Source organism: Balaenoptera ricei, chromosome 6, assembly GCF_028023285.1.
Source record: "Balaenoptera ricei isolate mBalRic1 chromosome 6, mBalRic1.hap2, whole genome shotgun sequence".
NCBI lineage: Eukaryota > Metazoa > Chordata > Mammalia > Artiodactyla > Balaenopteridae > Balaenoptera > Balaenoptera ricei.
In genome coordinates, this window is record NC_082644.1 from 121725695 (window position 1) to 121741663 (window position 15969).

The 15969-nt window shown below is 62.1% G+C and overlaps 1 protein-coding gene across 1 annotated transcript in view; it reads right to left on the reverse strand.

Moving 5' to 3' along the window:
• Positions 1-222: 222 nt before the first annotated feature.
• Positions 223-15969, reverse strand: part of CCDC187 (coiled-coil domain containing 187) — a 44673-nt gene continuing 28926 nt past the window's right edge. The window contains 10 exon segments of the mRNA XM_059926698.1: positions 223-2094; positions 2341-2417; positions 2939-3057; positions 3402-3541; positions 4186-4604; positions 6793-6965; positions 7971-8117; positions 9196-9283; positions 10130-10317; positions 10942-11027. Of these exon segments, the coding sequence (XP_059782681.1) occupies positions 728-2094; positions 2341-2417; positions 2939-3057; positions 3402-3541; positions 4186-4604; positions 6793-6965; positions 7971-8117; positions 9196-9283; positions 10130-10317; positions 10942-11027 (2804 nt within the window). The 3' untranslated portion in view covers positions 223-727.

Consider the following 15969-nt stretch of genomic DNA (forward strand, 5'->3'; position numbering starts at 1 on the left):
GCCAATTTGCAGTCTATGTCCAATCGATGGCCCTGTATCAGGTGGCCATCCGCAGGTGACTGCTCTGCAGGGTGGCCCTGCCCAGGGCAAGTCCAGGCTTCCTGAAGCCACCCCGCACCGCCCCCCCCAACGCTCACACGTGCACACAGCCTCACATGCAATCACAACATCACAGACATCTGTGTCACCAGAGCACCCACCCCCCCCCCCCGTCTTCTCAGAAGTCCTGTCTTGCCCACGACTGCCCAGTGGCCGCTGTGTGAGCCCAGGCGACACAACTGGCACCCGCTGGCCCCTCCGCTGCCAGGCTGCCTGGCGGGGCCGCCTCTGAGAGCTTGGCCAGCGTGTCGCACAGGATCCTTCTGGTGAGCTGGGTGGAGACCAGATCCACCACCTCGGCTCTCTCCACACCCGGGAGGTCAGCGCGGAGGCCTGAGCCCAAACCCGGAGCTGGGTCCCCCCGCCCAGAGCCGGACAGCCCTGGGTCCCCAGCTGCCAGACTGTCCCCAGACACACAGGCCACTCTGGATAGGGTTGGGGGCTGTGCTGACAGCCTTGGGAGCCCCCCCGGGGCATCACCTGTGCTCCCACACAAGGGGGACCCTAGTCAGCTGAGCGGTTCAGACCACCGGCCACCCATGGCCTGGTCCCTCCCAACAGAAGTGGATTCACCCAATTCGTCCCCAAGGCTTCTGCCCTGTCCGGCCACCCCCAGGCAGAACCCCGACTACTGGGGCCCCGGGGACAGTGGCTCAGGCGGGCCCTCCTCAGACAAGGAGGGCAGCTCTCCCGTGATGATAGAGGCGTCTTCCCCTGGGGTGCCCCACGAGCCCCCAGGACACTCGGCATCTTCCGGCGGGGAAGGGAAGTCTTCTGAGTGGGCCCTGGCAGGGCTGGCCTCACCGTTTGCTGGGAGGATGGGAAGCGGAGGAGGGAGGCGGGTGTCCCAGTGGGAGGGGGACGGGAGGTCGGCTCTGCCGTAGGACAGCACCTCACGGACGGGGGACAGGATCTCAGTCAAGACGCCTCTGGCCAAGGGAGGGCAGGCTTCCTCCAGGACAAAGGGGGCTCTGCTCTCCCCACACCCAGGTGCCCGGCTCTCGGCTGTCAGGGCTGCCGGCCCACCGGGGGCCCCAGGAGGAGCCCGTGGGCTCCCCGGGACCTCAGGCTCAGATGGGGCCTGTAGGGGTTTCCCGTCAGTGGATGGACTCGGGCGGGCACCCCAGGGCCCCTCCGGGCAGCCAGCTGAGGCCAGTGGAGGCCCCGTCTCTCCTCTTTGGCCGAACTCTGCCCCTTCAGAGGCCGAGGTCCCCGAAGGAAAGGAAAGGGACAAGTGTAAGTCACCAGAGGAAGAGGTTTGGGATGGGAATGTCGGGTTGGCAGCCTCTGGGGACCTCCCTTTGGCTTTTCCTGCGTTTGATTCACTAGTCGGGCTCCCACTGGTTCCAGAATCTTCCTGCCCCTCCCCTGGGCCCAAGGAGGGAGGCAGGACAAGGGGCCCCCCAGCGTGTTCCAGGTGGGATGAGCCCCCTGTGGGCAAGCAGCACCCTGGGGCTAGTCCAGCACCGGCACCAGGTTCCCTCAGGCCCTCCGGGTCCCAGACCTCGCTGGATGCCTCGGACAGCTCTGAGCCCGACCGCGGAGACGGGGTGTTGGGGAGCCCCCCTGCTGGCTCCGGGTCGCCCGCCCCAGCGCAGGAGCCCCGCAGGGAAACGGCCCCGCTGCCCTTCAGCCCCTCCCAGGTCTCCGGCCCTCCGCCCCAGTGGAACCCCCAGGAGCCTCCAGCAGAGAGCCCCCCAGACCGGCTGAGGTCTGCGCCCGGGGTGTCCCCGGCTTCCCCACCCGACAAGGAGACGGAGCTCTCGGAAAGCTGGACCAGGATGGCGGATGCTTTCTGAAACTCCTGGAGGGAAGGACACGACGGGCTGCTCCCTGAGCGGGGGGTGGGGGACCGTGCCGAAGACCCCGAAGTCCCCGAGCAAGTGCTGGGACCAGACTCAGACTCGGAGCCCAGGTCCACGGGTTCCGTGAGCTGGGCCAGGGGGCTGCCCTCGTGCTGGGTGGGGGGTGCCACCACCTTGGCTGCTGCAGCTGCTGCAGAGAGAGGAGAGTTCAGGGATGATGTCACCACCTTTTACGCTGAGGACATCCCCCCAACACTGGGAAAGGCAGGGCCCACACCTCACAGACCCTAGACCAGTGGATCAAAACCAAAAACCCGGCAGAGGCAGAGTGTCCAAACAGTGGGGAGGCGGGGGCTGTAGGAGCAGGCTGGCTCTGACTGAGAAGCTGGTCCCCTTACGTGGGGACTGGTCCTCATGCAAGGGGCAGGGGCGTCACCTGGAGAGGCGGTCAGCTGGGCAGCTTTCTGGTGGGAGGAAGGGGCACGGGGGTCCTCCTGCCAACTGGTCTCTACCCTGCAAGCACATCATGACGTCCTGGGGGGTCCCCAGGAGGGAGCCCCGTCTTCAAGCCTCCTCCCCTGGGCCCAGAGTCTCCGCAGGGGGCCTTCAGCTACCGCAGATGCTTGAAAAACCTGCCTGCCAGCCGTCTGCCCCCAGAAGGAGGTGACCGTCAGAGGCCAGGGCTCCCTGAGTGGGACCTGTCTTCAGGGGGGCTCTGGCCTCAGCCCCCACTGGGTCAGGTAGCTGAGGAGTCACCATCTGAGAGACTCAGAAGCAGTGCTCCCTGGAGGGACCCCTCATACTGCCCCCACCCAGGATCTTGGGCCGATTCATCAGGTGGCATCTTTGTTTCCAAAGGGGGGGTCAGATTCGAGAGAACGTGGGCGTGGGCTGGGGTGCATGGTGGGCCTAGCCCAGCATGAGGGGCACCAGCAGGGAGTGAGGGCCTCTCGGCAAGAGGGCAAGATGTTCTGGCCAAACCGTCTCCAGGCCCCAGGGCCCCACCAGCCCTAGCAGCCCACCAGGCCTCACACCTCTGCTCCCCTGAGCAGCTTTCCACGGTGACGGGCTTCTCCACGGGGCTGCTGGCAAAGCCCAACCCCAGTTCCGACCCAGCTCGGCTCCCGCTGCCTTCAACCACCTGCTGGAAACACTTTGGAGAAATGCCATGGTCAGGGTGTGGCCCCCTCTGCTGGACATCAGTCCGTGTCCCGTAGCTGTGGACAGAGCCCCTGTGCTCTTGTGACCACAGTAAGGAACACAGGCCGACCCCCACAGAGGGCCAAGGAGACCCCCACTCATCAGACACCGCTCCTCCCAGTGAGCTCCAAAGACCCGTCAACGGACAGATCCAGCTGGAAAGGGTCAACACTTTCACCTGATGGACGAGGCGACAACACGCCCCCCCCCCCACCCGAAGGCACATGGGAGGGCCCAGCAGAGCAAGGCCAGGTCCCCACCAGCCTGCGGTGAGCGCAGGGCCAAGCCTAGACTCACACTGGCTTCCCGGGGGCTGAGGGGACCCCCTGCGCTTGGTGAGTGTCGGCTCTGGCCCTGGAAGTTTGATGCTCGGCTTCCTGTAGGAGCCCGGGTCTTCTCCCCTGCTGGCTGGGGGCTGGGCTTGGTCTGGGGGTCTCCTAGGAGGCACAGAGGCTGTCAGCGCCAACAGGCGCAGAACGCAGGACGCAGAGGACACGGGGTCCCGGAATTCTGAAGCCACGGGAAAACAGCCTTAAAGTTCAAAACAGCCACAACATCTGCTTGTATTTGGTTAGAGTGAGGACAGAAAAATACGTGGTTACCTGCTCCTAAAATTACCCTCTTGTTGGATAGTTACAGATGTGAGGACCCAGGAAAAGCTTCAGAAACATCATTTAAAATGTAGGGCCCTCTTTATGTTAGTTTTTCTGGTGTGTTCTTGGGCAGGTCTGTGGGCCGGGGGACCAGCCTGACAACAGTCCACAGCCCGGCCGGCTGTTCCGAGCAGTCGTACCCACTGGGAGCAGTAGCGCCCGGTCTGGGTGGCCTGACCCGCCCACAGCCCGCACCCACTGTCTGAAAATGTTGGCCGAGGTGTGCTCAGGTGGCCCTCCTGCAGGGCCCTGTGCGCTCAGACACAGGGACAGAGAGGCCGGGGTCGCCCCCATCACGCAGCTCGGGCCAGGCCCACCAGGACGCAGGTCTGTCTGACCCTGAGCCTGATGCTGCTGCGAGCTGCCGGGGCCCACCGAGGGGGTGGCATCTGTCCTCGGCTGCCACTGCTGCTGCCCTGCCTGGTTACCTTGGCCCATGTGGCCGTGGCTCTCCGCCAGCTGGCCTCCAGCGTCAGGCCGGCCGCTGCCCACGGGTGTGTCCTCTCCCCACGCCAGCCTCGGAGGCTGCAGGTGACCGTCCTCCGCCGAAGCTGCCCAGGGGGGTGTCCTGACCTCCTGCTCGGTGAGTAGGCTGCAAGGCATTGCGGGGTGGTGGTAACTGCCCACCCAGGCTGCACTGCCCCACCCCCGGGCGACCAGCCCTGACCAGAACGTTCCACAAGTGGAACAACACGTCACATCCAGGGGACAGCTGCGGCCGGAGGCCGAGCAGTCAGCACAGGGGCAAAGGAAGATGGGTCCCGGCCCCTCCCTGCCCGGCCACTTCCCAAGCAGGGCCCACACCCCCAAATGGGGCCACTGCTGGGGTGTCGAGGCGCGGGCATGTCACGGGGCGTGGTGGGAGGGAGACTCCGTCTGTGCCCCAGCACAGGGCAGGGCAAACCCCGGCCCCCTTAGGACTTCTGCGTGGAGCCCGACCGCTGGCCCGAGGGCCAGCACCGCGTGTGCCTGCTGGTCCCACCTGAGCTCTGGGCACACAGACGGGCAGCAAGAAACCACCCCGTCACAGCCTCAAGGAGGGGGCTGGGGAGCAGGGCTGCCAGGTCTCCTGATTCCTCCTGGATTTAAGGTCATGCCCCCAGGGAGGCCTGTTCTAGAACATTCCGCAGCTCTCTCAGGTGCAGCTGGGCGTTCCTTCTGTTCCCTTTCTCCCCAGGCACATGCCGCAACTGGACACCGCTCGCTGCTCTCCCCAGGGTGGCCCTGAGCGTCCCCCCCGGGATTCACACTCATGTCAGGTTGTGGACAGGGGAGTGCGGGCTGAGAGCCATCTCAGAGCCGAGAAGCCGTGTCTCGGGCCTTTGAAGGAGGAGACGGCTCAGGGGATGCAGCTCCAACCTCGCTGGGGCAGGACCTGGTGGGCACCTGTCAGCACCAGTGTGTCCAGATGCAGGGCCTCACCCGGGCCCGCCTGGCCCCCCGGAGCAAGGATGCAGAGGAAGGGAAGGGGCTGTGCCCGGGCCCAGAACCAGGCCGAGGAGAACCGGAATGAGAGGCCCTGCCCCCTGCCCTCTTAAAGGCTTATCACCCCTCCACCAACCCTCCCCACACACACACGGGCTCTCAGGCCGGGAGCCCAGGGCATCCTGGGGGGCTGGGGAGGGGAGGGGCCCCACAAGCGCTGGTTCATGGATGCACCCTGGCCCGACCCGCCTGGAGCCCCATTGAGCTTCTCTTGAAGGAACGAAAGAAAGAAGTACACCCGGTCCTTGTTCCTCCGTGCCACAGGACCTCCCGGGAACATAAAGTCACCCTCTCGTGGTGGGTTCCAGGTGCTCTGAAGCCTCTTGGTAAATGCACAGTTCTTCTCTCCTTTCTGACTTGCATCACTGGTGTGATGAGAAGAGCATAGGAGCCGGGTACCCCACGACCTTGACCGCGGGGCGAGCGGCCCTCCCCGCCCAGTGCTACAAACTAACTCTCGGGTACCAAGAGGGTCCAGTCAATCCAGGGAAGCCTTTCAGAGATTCCTGGGGTGGGCGATCAATAGCAACGTGAATTGTAGATCAATGCGTGGAAGCACTCTCAGAGGGCGGCAGAGTGGAGCTCGGGCCGGGCGCTGAGTGGGCGATGACCCCCTTTCTTGGGGGAGGCATGAAAACGGGCCCCCCGTGTTGGAAGGGGGCCGCTGGACAGCAGTGGTGCCTCCAAGGGCTGGTGGGTTCCCTGCGAAGGCCACTCTTGGGGGATGAGCCCCTTTCCAGGATGGGGGCTGCCTTCTGTGTCCTCGCCCCCAGGCTGTTGCTTCGGGGTGGGCAGTGCTCGGATTAGAGTCTGGCAGGCGGCCAGCCCTGGGGGACTTTGAAGCTTGCTAGGAGGAAAAAGGGCCTCCCGGGGCCATTTTAATTAAGATGGAAGGGAAGGAGGTGGTGCCGGTGCGGGGTCATCAGGAAACTCTTGATGGCAAAAGCAGCTCCGCTTCCGCCCACACCAGGACCCCCAGCCCCTGCCCCAGATGACTGAGCCTGGGCCAGGCCCCTCTCATTTGCCAGGAGAGGCTCTTCTGCTGCAAACCAGGGCCAGTAGCCCCGAGGCCAGGCCTGCGGGAGAAGGCCAAGCCGTCCCGGCCGGGAGAGCAGCCCATGCCAGTCTCGAAGGGGCGTGCCCAGCAGCTGGGTGGCCACACATGCACCACCCTCTGTCCTCCAGCCAGGCCGGTCTACCTGCTCTGTCGCACTGTGCCCTACAGCAGCCCGGGGATGGTGGCACCCCTGTCCCCATTCAGCAGATGAGGAAACGGGCTCAGAGAGGGGAGGACACACCTGGGCCAGTGGCACAGCTGGGACTGTGCCAGAATCTGCCTGTGCTCCTCCCACTGGGTCAGGGCCGCTCTGGCCTCTGCCCACAGCCCTGAGGGCCGGCCAGCAGAGCCAGGGCCCCCCGGTGCCCCTGCCCCTCCTCCCCTTGGCAGGGCCAGGTGTGCAGGGCCCAGCAGCTGTGACACAGTGGCCACGCAGCACAGGAAAGGCTTTTAACGGCGAGCACCAGGACCAGGGCTGCCCCCGACCACTCACTGCGGGACTTGCGGGTTCTCGGGGCTCCTCCGGGGGCGGTGGCTGCCAGGGCTGCCAGGTCTGTGTGGTGTCGGGGTGCGCGGGGGGTGCGAGGAGGCCTGGGCGGGCCCCTCCGGCTGCTGGCTTGTCCCAGGGCCCTCCTCCTGAGCGGCCTTGACGTCGGGGCTGGAACTCTATGAGAAACGGCACAGAGCGAGCTGGCCCATCTCCTCTTAGGAAAAGCGGGAGGCAGGCTTCACGGGCAGCAGGCGGGGCAGGGCGGCCGGGGGCATGGTGGACAGTGCACTCCCGAGAGTGGGCACCTGGCTGGAACAGGGGGTCCTTGATTCGCAGGAGCCCCACAACCTGTTGCTAACGGTCCCCGTCAGGTGCAGACACGAGGCCCAGAGCTGGGGGGTCCTTGCCTGAGGACGCCCAGGTCCCTGAGCTGGAGCCGGAAGCGGGGCTGTGGAATCCGGCAGCCCTGGGGCCCCCTCCTGCAGGCTGTCCTGGGGCAGGCAGCACCCCGATCTGGCGGTCATCCGTGCAGGTTAACAGCGCAACTGCTAACCTACCCCAGCTGCTTCACAGAACCCCGCCCACTCCACCCTCCCCACCCCCCCCACCCCCCCCCCCCCCCGCCAGGTGAGACCGTCGGCATCCCTAACTTACAGGACAGATGCTCAGCCTGGGGACAGGCACCCAACCTGCGTCCACACAGCCTCCTTCACGCGACAGCGGCAGGAATGGGCAGCAGGAGCCAGGACGCCCTTGCTGCTCAGGGCTCCCAAGGGGCTGGCCTCTCCGAGGGGCCCAGGCCATGCTCTTTCCTGCCTCGGCCCCCTACCAGTCTGCACGGCCCCCTCCTCCACCACTGCCCCCAGGTGCTGAGTAAAGCCCTGGCCCCGCCCCCGCTCCAGCCTCACCACCCCCCTTCCCCCCGGGCCCCCCACCTCCGGGCCTGGAGCACCTTCCAACCACTGGGGGTCTGGTTCCTCCTCCAGGGCCCGGCCAGGGCCGCCTAGTTCAGGAAACCCGCTTTGCCGCCCCTCCCGCCCTCCCCCTGACCCCTCCAGAGTCCCTTTCCATTCTGGGTCACGGATGTTTTTACAAGGGACTCGCACATTCCCACAAAGCAGCCGGGTGACAAGCGTTTCCTGGCCAGGGGCCGAGCCCCCAGGCCAGGTGAGAGCACCCACCTGAGGCAGCCTGCTCCGGGCCTGAAGCTCCTGCCGCAAGAGGGCCGTGGGCCTCTGCAAGGAGAGGATGTCCTTCTGATGCTGCAGGAGAAGCTTCTTCTCTTGGCGGGAGAACAGCTGGATGTTCCGCAGGTACCGTATCTCCCTCTGAACCCGCCGGAGGAGAAAACGGCAGCATGACCCCCCGGCCCGGCACATGCTGGACGGAGAGGAGTGTCGGGGGGAAAGCCCGGCTCTGGCGCTGTGCGGGGACCCTCCCTGTGCCCCTCCAGATGCCCCTGCCCTTCTCACTCTGCTCAGCCAGGAGGCCCCACGCACTTTGGCCCTCTCTTGGGTTTGCCCAACAGGAGACTCCGGCAGGAGGGAAGGCGGGCGTTCCCCAGGCGCCCCCAAGCAAGGCTGGCACAGGCTGGCTGCACCCCTGCCCTAACCCCTACAGCCCTCCCTCGCCAGATGCTGGGCTCTGTCCCTTTGCTAAACTGTCCCTGACTCGCCCCTGCTGTGTCTCTGACGGCACAGCCCTCGGCAGAACCTCCCTGCCAGGAGCACGCCCCCCGTGGGAGGTGACAGCTGTCACAGGTCAGAGGAGGAAACTGAGGCTCGGCAGGCTGGGTCCCTCGCCCCAGTGGTCAGGGGCCCAGACCGAGTCCACCAGTGTCTCCTCCTGCAACACAGGACCCCAGGGTCACCACCTCATTTGATAACTGGACCCCTTCTGAGCCCTCTTTGCAGTTCCCTGCCCTCCTCCCATTGCCCCCTCTGCCTGGAACACCCCACGCCTGCCACCCCACCTCCCCTGTCCACACAGGCCATCTAGGATGGAGGTCAAGTCCACCACCACCCCTCACTTCCCAGCTGAGGGTCCCCAAGCAAGGCCAGCCCCAGCCCCAGTTTCTTCATCTGTATAAAGATCATGACCACCAGCCTCCACCCCACGGAGTGTCAGGAAACCAAAAGGAAAGGACACCAGTGCAGTGGCCCCTGACCCCATTTTCCAGTTGAGGAAACGGGGCTCAGAGCAGCTGGGAATCCCCTCTGAGGTCAGGCACACACAGCCGGGTCAGTGCTGGCTGTGCCAGACCCTCCCGCAGCCCCACGAAACACACACTGCTGCAGATTTCCCATAATGAGGCTTGGAGAGGCCCAGCCGCTGTGCTCACGTTCCCAGCCCCAGTAGGGCAGCGGGACCCCCCTCGGCGTTGGCCCGGGTGGATCTAGCCCTTACCAGCTCCCGCTCAAGGTTGCTGAGGGCCTGGTGCTGCTTCTCCGCCGAGGCCATCAGCGCTGCATAGCTGCCGGTGCTATTCAGATACCTGGGAGAGGAGATGGACTGACTGCTGACCTTGGGTCCAGCAAGCAGGTGTGAAAACCGCAGGCCTGGCGAGGTCTGGCGGTCCAGGTGGACCTGGCATGCCCTCTTCCCACAGCAGGGCACTGGGAGGAAGCGGCCGTGCGTGGGCAGGCGGGGAGCCCCGGGTGGTCTGAGGGCCCCAGCCCAGGCTATCAGTCTTCCCACCCCTCACGACCACCTTTGGGCCTGAGAGAGGAAGGGAGGGCAGTGCCTCCCACCCTGGTGCCCCCGCCCAGCCAGAGGATGGGGATGGAGGGGGCAGCCATCATGGAATAGAAGACCCACAGCCCGGCATGACCGTAAACTGCCGGTGATCTTAACCGGAAGGACCTATTCGGAGACCAACACGGGAATATCAAGAAGCTTTAAGAAATGCTTTCTCATTGACAACAATTCCACTTCCAGGAATCTACCTTAAGGAAATCGCCTCTGGGATGTTCACATCTCACGACACAAAGTTGGAGACACCCCCGGAGGTCCAGCTTATAGGGGCCGGCTAGGGCGATTGTGTTACCGCTACGAAAACTCAAGTTACAAACAATATGTGCGTCTATTCCCAATGCTGTTTAACTAGACATGTGTGCATTTGCATCAACAAGAGCTGTCAAGACAGACTGGAAAATGAGCAGAGATTATTTCAGAGAGGTGGGACTATGGGTGGTTTTACTGTCTCTGTATTCACTTTTCGGTACTTGCCGTCTTGTCTAACTTTCCGGAAACGCCCATCACCGTACGCAGCAGCCCTTTGCCCCGAGTACCGCGGCGAGGAGGACCGCGGGCGGGGCCGGCGCGGCGCGCATGCGCTCACCCTCGCCGATGCTCCAGCCAGGCCAGCTCGGCGCGCGTCTTCTCTTCGAGCGCCTTCTCGCGCAGGCGCAGCAGCGCGGCCTGGTGCTGCGCGCGCAGCTCCTCTTCCCGCAGGCTCTGCTCCAGCATCTGGAGCGTGAAGTGGCTGAACCGTGCGGGCGCCGGGCTCTGAGGCCTCGTCTGGTTCCACTACGGTGGGGCAGACGACCGGGCCGCGTCACCACCTCTGAGCTTCCAGGCCGCTTGGAGGCCAGTCTCACCGAGTGGGAGCAGCACGCAGCCCAGGGAGGAGGCTGCCGCCTCCAGGGAGCCTTCCTGGACTGGCTGCCTCATTCTTCCCCATGTCGCGCCCCCCTTCCCGGGGCAGGGTACCACCCCGCCTCCCGACTGTTGGCTCCCGAAGGCAGGGCGGGGTTCTCATCGTCTTGGCCCCGCGCCCAAGTCAGGCCCTTGTTTGTGCTCTAGAAGGGTCAGGAAAGGCTGGGCCACCCTCCCTGAAATGTGCAACCAGCACTGCCCCGGCCAGCCCAGCCCGAAACACCTGTTGAAATGCCTGCCCGTCACCTGCCACCGCAGGCGTGAGGAAGGGGCTTGAGCAGATATCAGTTGGAAGGGTGGGTGGTACCCACGGCAGGGAGAGCCCCCCTCAGCCCAGGACCTGCAGTGGAGGCCCCTGGGTGCAGGCTCTAGGAGAGGTGGGCCTCAACGCCTGATGGCCCCAGGCAGCTGAGGGAGGATTGGGTCTGATACCCAGTGCCAGTGCCACCACTGGGTCCCACTTGTGTGCCCCTCCCCCAGGGACCTCTCCTGTACCTGGAGGATGGGGTTGTCCCAAGGGTGGAGCCTGGCCAGGGGCAGCCGGGAGGGGCTCTGGTTTGGTTTCCGTTCCTGCACAGGCTCTGAGGACAGAAAGCAGGCGTGGTCAGGTCACATAGGGGCTCCAGGGGCCTTTTTTTACAAGAGGACCTCACAGAGCTGGGATGTCTGGGCTGCCTAATGCCCACCCTCCACACACACGTAACCTTCACGCCAAATCTTCAAGAGGCCGTGAAACAGAGCAGGACCCTGTGGTCCTTCCCCGCCATGTCCTTGGCCTGCCTTTTGTCTGTAGAAAAATTTTGTCAAAGAATAAATTTAATCAGAGAAGTGAGAAAATCTGGAAGCAAAGGAAAGTAGTCAAACAGGACAAAATAATAATAGTTTAGTCATTAAACAAAGTCGAGGACCTTTAGTTCCTCCTCAAGGGCTATAGATCATATTCTGAGCCGTATCCTGTGAGCTGTCTTATAGATACTGAAACCCCCGCCGGGTGGAAGAAGTTAACTACATGATGACCAGGCTGTAGCCGGGACATAAGCTGCCGCAATTCTGAGAACTGGCCTCAAGGAAATGGGAACAAACCGACCCTGGAACTGAGGATTAACTGTACCTAAAACAATCAAGGGCTTCCCTGGTGGCACAGTGGTTGAGAATCTGCCTGCCAATGCAGGGGATACGGGTTTGAGCCCTGGTGTGGGAGGATCCCACATGCCACGGAGCAGCTGGGCCCGTGCGCCACAACTACTGAGCCTGCGCTCTAGAGCCCGTGCTCCACAACAAGAGAAGCCACTGCAGTGAGAGGCCCATGCGCCGCAGCGAAGAGTGGCCCCTGCTTGCCGCAACTAAGAGAGGGCCCGTGCTGAGCAACGAGGACCCAACGCAGCCAAAAAAAAAAAAAAAAGAAGCAATCAAGATGATGCTGATGAGACCACCACGTGACTAATTTCAAGCTGATCATCGGAGCTGACCGTGCTGCTCTGCACGTAGCCCCCTCCCTCCGCCTACCCCTGAAGCTCCCCTTTATAAGCTCTTGCCCTTTGGGATTTCCCTGGCAGTCTAGTGGTTAAGACTCTGCACTCCTTCTGCAGGGGGAACGGGGTTCAATCCTGGTCTGGGTAAGATCCACATGCCATGCAGTGTGGCCAAAAAAAAAAAAAGCTCTTGCCCCTTGATAGGCAATGGGGAGTTGGCCTTTGGACATGAGTCTGCCTTCTCCCCCCAGTTGCTGGCCTTCGGAATGAAACAGCCTTTCCTTTCTACCAACACTTGTCTCTCGAGTATTGTCTTTTGAGGGGTGAGCAGTATGAGCCTGGACTCGGTAACAAAAGAATTTGTCTCCAGCGGGCCGGCACTCCCTGAAATGTTAAAGGAGGTCCTTCAGGCAGAAGGAAAATGATGCCAGAGATGGAAATCTGGGTGACCGCAAGGAATGAAGAGCACCAGAAATGGGAAAAATACATACATATATATATATATATATATATACACACACACACACACACACACACACATATACACATACATACACATATGCATATACATACGTGTGTGTATATATACATTTAGATAAATATACTGATATATAAATTTTAAAAGATTGTTGAGTGTTTAAAACAATAACAACGGGGCTTCCCTGGTGGCGCAGTGGTTGAGAATCTGCCTGCCAATGCAGGGGACACGGGTTCGAGCCCTGGTCTGGGAAGATCCCACATGCTGCGGAGCAACTAGGCCCGTGAGCCACAATTACTGAGCCTGCGTGTCTAGAGCCTGTGCTCCGCAACAAGAGAGGCTGCGATAATGAGAGACCCACGCACTGCGATGAAGAGTGGCCCCCGCTTGCCACAACTAGAGAAAGCCCTCGCACAGAAACGAAGACCCAACAAAGCCATAAATACATAAATAAATAAATAAATAAATAAATAAAAATTAAAAAAAAACCAATAATGTATTGTGCAATTATAAAATAAAGTGAAATGCATGACCACAATAGCCTAGAGTCCAGAAAAAAAGAAATGGAGGGCTGTAAGGGCCTCCTACACTAGGTGAGCCGGTGGAATGTCACGTGAAGGTAGACCACAGGTACCACTGTAAATCCTAATGCAACCACTAAGGTAAGTTATAGCTCATAAGCCATCAGCAGAGAGAAAATGGAATCATAAAAACAAACCAAAAAAAACTTGTTTAATCCAAAAGAAGGCAGAAGAGGGGAAAGAAAAAAAAAGGACAGTTGAGACAAAAGAAAATAGCAAGATGATAGACTCACAGCCTAACAATACTGATAATTCTGTTAAACGGAAATAGCTAAGCATTCCGGTTTAAAGGCGGAGATTGCCGGATTGGATAAGACAAAGAGCAAGATGCAACTAGGTGCTGCCTCCAAGAAACACGCCTGAGATACAGAACCCCACCTCAGTGAAAAGTGGAAGGATGGAAAGGATCGACCAGCCAGCGCTAGTTATGGGGAAGATGGGGAGGCTAGATCAGTCGCAGACACAGCGGGTTGCAGAGCACAGCGGGTCACGGGGGACAGACCGGGTCACTCCATCAGGAGAGAATTGTAAAGGAATCAGTCCACCAAGAGCGCAGGGCAATCCTAAATGCTGATGTGCCTAATGCCAGAGTTTCTTTTCGAGAGCACGTGGAACATCCGCCAAGATAGACCCACATCTCAACATATTTACGCTCATACGACCACGAGGAAATTAAACTGGAAGTCAATCGCAGGAGCAAAGCCTCACGGGGAAGTGACGTGCCCGGCTGGGGGTGCGCTCACGCCGTCTGCCCCCACCGGCTCAGCCAGGGCTCAAACTCCCAGAGGTTTTGCTGCGCTGTCCCTACAACCTGCATATAAGGGGCCCCTATTTGCCAACACACAATGCAGTAAGGGGAGCTGAGCCGGATATTCATGGGGCCAGCACTTGAGAGGCCTCAGGGAAAACCTCTCAGAGGGATGGAGGTGGGCGTATCGGCAAACCTGGGAAGAGTGTGGGGTTGCCTGTTCCCCAAGGGGCAGAGACAGGCTGTAACCAGGACCTGGGGGAGATGGTGACGGCCACCCTGCAGGTCTGTCCCAGAGCAGGGCAGACGACCCACCCGCACTCTTCCTTACTCGGCCACAGCCCCACTGTTGGGCTGTTTCACTGCGTGTCTAACTGAAAGCTTTCTTGCTGTCATCCAGGCTCACTGCCCCCAGGTTTGGGTGGGTGGGGATGGTGGGCTGTGTTTGCCCTTACGAGCAGGAGGCAGTGCTGCCCGATGGTCAACCACACGGTTCTGGCATCAGACACACTTAGTTTCAAACCCCAGGTCCACGCTCCCCACGTGGCCGTGGGCAGGTCGCCCCATCAGCGGGCCTCTCTGTTGGGACATGGCAGGGGTGGGGGTTGGGTGGCAGGTGCCCAGCAGAGGGAGCATGGCCAGGCCTGGAGCACCACCTGGGGGATGGGACACAGGGGGGTGCAGTGCGGCTTCATGGACACCTGGGAAGGAAACCACAGCTCTGCATTTGGCTGCTGCGGCCACAATTGCTCAGCAGGTGGGATGCTGGAAACAGGCAGAAGGGGAAGGAAGAAAGGGAAACGGGGCCAGGTATGCACACACAGACACACACGTGCACAAGCATGCGCATGCTGCCTGGGGTTTGGTTGCTCTCCTGGGAAGGCCTCCCTAAATGTACTGTGAGTACATCCCATGAACAGTCCCTGGACCAATGACCCAGAGAAGAAAGAGTCACTTCCCAGAAGGGTCGTCACATGCAGCTAGATCACACACATCCTGTCCTCGCCGGGGCTGGGTACCATCTTCCCCTTCGCAGGGCGCTGCTGGGCCGGGGGGCTGGGCAGAGGCGGGCTCGGAGATGCGGCCCCTTCCCTTCTGGGGCAGATCCCCCCGGAACCCTCACACCTCAGCTTCTGAGCTCAATGGAGAGCCCGAAGCTCAGGGGCCCACAAGCCCGGGACATGGGCAGGTGGGAGGCCCAGGCTGTCATCTGTCACCCCAGCCAGGGGTCCCCAGGACACTAGTGGATAAAAAGTCCTGTTTCTGCTGTAAAATGGGCGTCCTCTTCAGCCTCTCCTCCAGCCTCTGCGGGCAGCTGTGCTCTGCCCTCCTCGGGATGCCCTCCCCAGCCTGAGCCGTGCTCGCTGCCAGCCTTCCACAGGCTTGGCGGGGAGCGGGGCCAGCCTGTGGCAGCCCCGGCAGGGTCAGCCGGCTGACTTGCAGCCCACCTCTCAAGAGCAGCTCCCCAGGGCCTTCTGCGTCTCCCAGACCTCCAGCTCCGCCTGCTGCCCCACAAGGGCCGGCGCCGGCTTCCACTCATCTAGCTGTGGGGAGGGCCCAGCCTCAGGCTCCCCGGGTCCCCCGCCTGCTGCCCCCCGCGGCTCCCTGGCAAGTCCTCAGCTCAGAGGGCAGGCGGTGCCACCTCCAAGAACAGGAGCCTTTTCGGAGGGTCCCCCCGAAGGACCCCTCCGTCCAGCCCACCACCTTGCTCCCCTGCCTGCAGCCTCCCCCCTCGGCTGGGCCAGTCCCAGGGCTTTCTCCCTCTCCAGGCTCTCCTCCCTCCCTCTAATTTCTACAGTTCCCTGCCTGGGGCCTCTGCCGCTCAGCCAACGCCCAAACAGAAGGGGCCTAAAGGTGACACACCTTCAGGGACTCCAGAAAGCTCAGGGACTTCTGCCGGATGTCGGACAGCAGACCTGCAGAAACCACGAAAAGGGGCGGCTGAGCGGCCTGCCCTCGCTCAGCCTCAGCGCTGGGCCTGCAGGGAAACACGCTGGGGCGGGTCCCTTCCCTGCACCTCCTGGGAGGGTGGGCAGGCCTGCAGCCTGCGAGGGAGGGAGACAGAGGCTGCTGCGTCGCCCCGCCCTCCCAGGTGCGGAGGGGCTCGCCCTGCCTGACCCTTGGCCACACTCCTCTGGGAGCAGGGACCCCAGTCTGCAGACACGTGACCAGGGCCAAGCACACAGGCTTCGCTGCCAGACAGGCCTCAGCTCACCACGCATCCGCTGGGTGACCTGGAACAAA